General features: G+C 32.5%; 1 protein-coding gene across 1 annotated transcript; it reads right to left on the reverse strand.

Moving 5' to 3' along the window:
- Positions 1 to 365: 365 nt before the first annotated feature.
- Positions 366 to 4,113, reverse strand: LOC114289563 (large ribosomal subunit protein eL32z). Its single transcript, XM_028233303.2, has 4 exons — positions 3,866 to 4,113; positions 3,170 to 3,264; positions 881 to 1,062; positions 366 to 714 (listed from the first exon to the last, which is right to left on the reverse strand). Exons 2-4 carry the CDS (start codon positions 3,257 to 3,259, stop codon positions 585 to 587), a joined length of 402 nt encoding a protein of 133 aa, XP_028089104.1. The 5' UTR covers positions 3,260 to 3,264; positions 3,866 to 4,113; the 3' UTR covers positions 366 to 584.
- Positions 4,114 to 5,580: the final 1,467 nt, after the last annotated feature.

Raw genomic sequence — 5,580 nt, forward strand, 5'->3', positions numbered from 1 at the left:
CCAACTTCCATATTATTAGTCTTATTTTGTATTTATTATATGCTCTAAAAGAAAATAGTTTTATAATTCTCATATCCATGACCTCATATGAGACCCGTCAAGGACGTCTGCAACGTCTGCTTAAATAAAGGTTTTTTGACAATTCTACCTATATTTGTCAAAACCTAAGGTTAGTGTAATTTGACCAACACAAGATAATTGACTTACAAAACTAAAAACAATAATCACAATATAACTACCAATGCCAAAAACAAGTAGGCTAAGATGTGTCCTAATCAAATGGGCATTTTCTTCAACAAATTAGTGAAGCCCTGCAAAGTATCCGCATATACCAAGCATAAAAGTATCACCACAAATACCAGATATATTTCAAAAACATGAAATGTCATAGCTTAAGCATCAAGTCAACACATAACCAACAAACATTGTAACTAGCTAAAAGTAGCAACAAAATTTAGCAACAAAACCATAGAATTTAAAACAAAAAATGGCACAAAAGTTGAAACATCCAAAGTTGTGATGCGCCTAATGCAAAGTGAATAATCCAAGACAAATACATATCATCTAATATTCTGCACCAATGATCATTCATCTTCCTGGCTGCGCAACCTAGCCAATTTGTTGGTAACAACAATATCCAACTGTGCCGCACGCTCAACAATCTCCTTCCGTTTCTGAGTCGATACATTGTGTGCTATTTCCGCACAGTAAGTCCTGAAATTACATCAATCCATAAGATGTGATGGTGAGTGACAAATTCAGGTCATTACTTTCTCAAAATAAAATATATTTTAGGAGTAGGGGCTCTACAGGATGGGGGACTTGGGAAAGATGAAGATTAATTATAATGACGCAAAGAAATGAAGAAAAAACATATCACCTGTTGTGCATCATCAAAATTTCCAGCTCCTTGACATTGTGGACAAGGAATTTCTTAAACCCATTAGGAAGATAATGACGAGTCTTCTTGTCTGAACCATAACCGATGTTAGGCATGAGGACACATCCTTTGAACTTCCTCCTCACACGGGAATCAATACCCTTGGGCCTGCGCCAGCTTGTCTGTCACACACAATCACACGCACAAAACAAAACAAAACAAAACAAAGAAATTATGTCTGTGAACAAAACAATATCCATTTAAAAAGGACAAGCCAAAATATCCCAACACAAGCATTTTCTTTAACCAGTTAGCAGGACTTGAACAGCTGAGCCAACAAAATGATACAAGGTTCAAATGCAAATAAGCATATGCAAATATCCATGAAACCATATAAAATCAAGGCATAAATAAAAAGATACATGCAACAACCTTAGACAAGAAACCCTGAGCCAACTGAAACTCGCCACATTCTTGAGTTTCACAATAGGTAAATAGAAAATACTGACAAAATGAAGATATTCCACAGAGGCATTCCTCAAGAACTTCCAATACAAATATTGTATGATTTTTGAATAGAAGGGACAAAGCATAGAAGCACACAGGAAGGAAATAAAATATGCCTTTTCAATTAGTTTTAAGATGAAATTAATTTACGCCAGAATGTAAAATATATTTCAACCACTTCATCCCAAATGTTCCGACACTAAAACCACAATCACCCATGGCTAAGATTCTCCCCACTCAAAAATAAAACCACTTCTACCTTTTCTCATGGATTCAAAAAGACACTGTAAATGTATATGTATAGCATACTCTCAGTTGATTAGGCACTGAACAAGGAACAAACAATATTCTCAAAACTTAAACCAACTAATAAACCTAGAGCCGTGCTACCGACCCCCAGTGGGGCGACCCCACTGACAACCCCCAGTGAGGTGTCGCCTCCCCATTGGCTGAAAACAAAAATAAAATAAAATAAAATAACAGTTTTTTTTTTTGCACCAATCACACGCGGCCCCCGGTACCCCCACTGGGGGTCGGAGGCTTTTTCCATAAACCTAAACAATAATTACAGCAGAAATAGGCAAACTAACAAAAATATCTTTTAAAGTCCTACACAATAAGAAGCATACTATAAGCAATTCTCATGCCCAATCAAGACATCCGACAAAACTTCGGGGCATGGTGTTAGCATGGTTGTTAAAATCGAGATCCTACGTTGGATCGTAGTAGGTGTTTATAGGATCGGATCGTAGAATCGGATCGAGGATCGTAAGATCCTACCGAAAAAGACAAATTACATAATAATTTAATTTAAATAAATATTTCTTATAAAATATACACAAAATGAGCCTATATTCTATTAAAAAGAAGTGAAAATATTGTGAAAAATATAATACTCTATGTAAAATGTATATATAATATTATGCAATAAAAAATTCGATGTTAAAAGTTTTGTATTTCATCAAAAAAGAAGGTGAAAAAGAAGAATAATTCTATAACAAAATACTTTACAATCTACAATAATGGATAAAAAGTGAAGAAAAAATATTTAACAAAGTTGGATATGAAAATAGATTAAGAACTCAAAAGAATAGCTTAGTCGAATGATAAGATTTGTCGTTAACATCCCTGGTGGAGCGGATTCGAGTCACAAAAATAATTTCTCCAAAAATTAGAATAAAGTTGCAATCATCTTACCCTCCTTAGACTCCGCTAAAGCTAATTTTGTTTTTCCGACTACTTAATTTTCTTAAATTATCACAATATTTAAATGTTTGTTTCCTAATTTATTTTTCTTAGTCTATTTAATTCAATACTACTTAATTTTTATTATTTATTTTAATCACATAAATTGGTATTTAAATAACAAACATAAAATTTACAATAAAATATGTCATACAATACAAAAGAAAGCTTGTAAATTGGATCGGGATTCTACGATCCTATAAGATCCCACTACCAGGATCGAAAGATCCTACCTATAAGAAATTTTTTACACGATCCGGATCGATTGTACTCAAATGGATCGCAAGATTGTAGGATCGTAAAATTCGAATCGGGATTCTGATAACCATAGGTGTTAGTTGTACAATAGATCTGAAAAATGAACCAATCAAATGTGTGCCCGAATGTGCATGAATATTCGGCATTCTAATGAAACTCAACCAGCAGTTACATTCGAAGCAAACACAGTAACAGTTCTTTATCACCAATAATAAAACAGTATAAATACATACTCCTTCCAAAGGATTCTACATATGATGGTGCAGACAAAAAGTATACCTTCACAGAGATCTTCCAGTCGCTTTGGGTCCTCTTGAACTGCTTCACACGCTTCTTCACAATCTTCTTGGTAATCAAAGGAACAGCCATTGTTTCTATACCATATATACCAAAAACAAACATTATATACTGAATACGAAATAATTGACACAATAACAAGAATGTAAAAGCAACAACAAAACAAAAAAACAAAGAAAGAAATGTAGAATATCACAGGAAAACTAACTTTAAAGGAAATAATTGAAGTAATAAGAATGTTTATCTCAATGAAAACTAACTTCAAATAAAAATAACTTCTTTTTTTTCTTACAAATCAATTTGAAGTATCTTCCTGATACTTGGCTACAAACTTCGATCTTTTTCATCTAAGGTTCACAGACTTCGCATCCATGAGAAAGCAAAGTCTTTAGAAAGAAATTGAAGTCGATTCAAATTCACATCCAAGGTTTAGTCATCATTTCTCAATAAATCTATGATCATTTATCAGTAGCATCAAATCTTAAGATAGAACAAAATAAACAACCCTAATTGTCAATAAGTGATAGCACAACACACATTCAACATCTTCCAAGCTCCGATTCCCAATTCAAATACGTATAGAAACAAAAGTGTGTAAATATAGCAAATACGTATACGTATGTATATATTTGCAGAGAGAGAGAGTGAGAGAGAAAGAGAGAGATGAGGTATTCGAACCTGGTGTCGACGCTGCGGAGAGCCTTGCTCCTGTGAACCCTAAAACTGCGAGGAGGATAGATACAATAGAGAACTAGGGTTTTCGAGTGTACATATTTATATAGGAAAGGCAATGATCCGGTGACTTGGTAGTACCCTAATATTTTACGGCCCATCTCAGTCATGTAAATTGGGTTTCGGCTCGATCACGGTCTGGGCCCGTCGGGCCTGGGGAAGGTTACTCCAGGTCTAAACTTCCTTGGGTAAGTGTTTGGGGTTAGTGAAACCTGGCCTGTCTTAAAAGACCAAAAACAAACTAATGGACTGAGAAATCCCGGCCCAAGTCCAAAATAGGTTTGAGGCTTGAGATTTGTTGGAGTCTGCTTACAAGAAACCGGGTGATACTATTTGCACCCAAAAAATTATTTAGTAGGCCCCATTTCTTATTATTATTTATTTAATTATTTAATTTATTCTTCATACACTCTATATTTTTCCCTAAATTACACTTCAATATAAAATAATAATTTTTGGTACATCCAAATAATAAACAAATCAATTAAAAAAAAAAAGACTTTCTCTTTTTCCTCTCTTCTCAACGCTGGGTATATCTCTCCCACATCTCCTCTTTCTCTTTATATGTATATATCATATATGGATCTTGGTTAGATCTCATGAACTTTGTTGAGTAGGTTTGTTTTTCATCAAGAACTGTGCGCTCTCTTTCTACAATTGAAAACTTTTTTCTCTCTAGGTTTTTAATTAAATTTTTTTTTTCTAATGATGATTCTAATGGTTTCATGGGTTCGAGAATGACGTTTTGTGAAGTAGGTTTTACATTGAGAGATTGACACGATTTATTCTTTTCTAAAAATCTCATCACAAAGATTCAAAGAATGATTGACAAGGTTGTTTACTCCAAAACTTCATTACCTCCTCCTCTTAGACTTTCGTGCAAGATCTAGGCTTCATTTTTTGTTTGATGATAGTGGTAAATTTTAGTGGAATGAATTAGAGTTTTGATAAAAAGAAAAAGATAAAATGAAAATAATTAAATTTTGAAGAAGAACAAGAGATTTAATATGAAAAATATGTATGAATGATTAGGGTTTACCATGAAAAAAAATATATATTTTAAGATTTAATGTGAATTGTCCTTATTATTAAATTTATATTAAAGTATAATATTAATTAAAATTTTAAAATTTTTATTGAATGTACTGAATTATTATTTAGGTGCAAATAGAATCCCCCAAGAAACCAGTTTTATATTTCTACTAATGGGCTGTAAACCCAATTAAGTAATTTAAAGTTGACTTGTTAAAAATTCGTGTGTCTAAAAATAATAATAAAATTCCCCAATTTGAACACAATTTACAATTCGTTATGTTTTTAAATTAAGTTTGAAACTTTATTAAACTAATTTGGGATCAACTCAAATTCATCCATATAATTTTTGTCTCACAAATCCTCCTGTTAAGTTTGATCACATTTTGAAACTGTTAAATTTGAACAAATTATTAATCTCGTTTACAATTCTCTACATAACAGTGAATTGCACTAACCAGAATCTAACTTGATTAAGTCTAAGCTTTGAACACTTGTTAAATATTTTCTAATTGTTTGAACTTGGTATATCTATTATTGTTTGAATTTATTTTTCTATCATGTTAACATTACAGTGTAAGGCCTTGTTTGAGAAGTTGACTATTTTAGTAAGTTATTTTAGTTTTTGT

The sequence above is a fragment of the Camellia sinensis genome, chromosome 14 (genome assembly GCF_055761805.1).
Source record: "Camellia sinensis isolate YWXY chromosome 14, ASM5576180v1, whole genome shotgun sequence".
NCBI classification, from domain to species: Eukaryota; Viridiplantae; Streptophyta; class Magnoliopsida; order Ericales; family Theaceae; genus Camellia; species Camellia sinensis.

Bases quoted from the DNA above. Each gene is read 5' to 3' on its own strand.
- LOC114289563 (XM_028233303.2), bottom strand. From the start codon at position 3,259: ATGGCTGTTCCTTTGATTACCAAGAAGATTGTGAAGAAGCGTGTGAAG. The intron at 1,063-3,169 runs GTATACTTTTTG...TGTGTGTGACAG, and splicing joins ACTGGAAGATCTCTGTGAAG to ACAAGCTGGCGCAGGCCCAA. The intron at 715-880 runs GTGATATGTTTT...ATGTAATTTCAG, and splicing joins ATTTTGATGATGCACAACAG to GACTTACTGTGCGGAAATAG.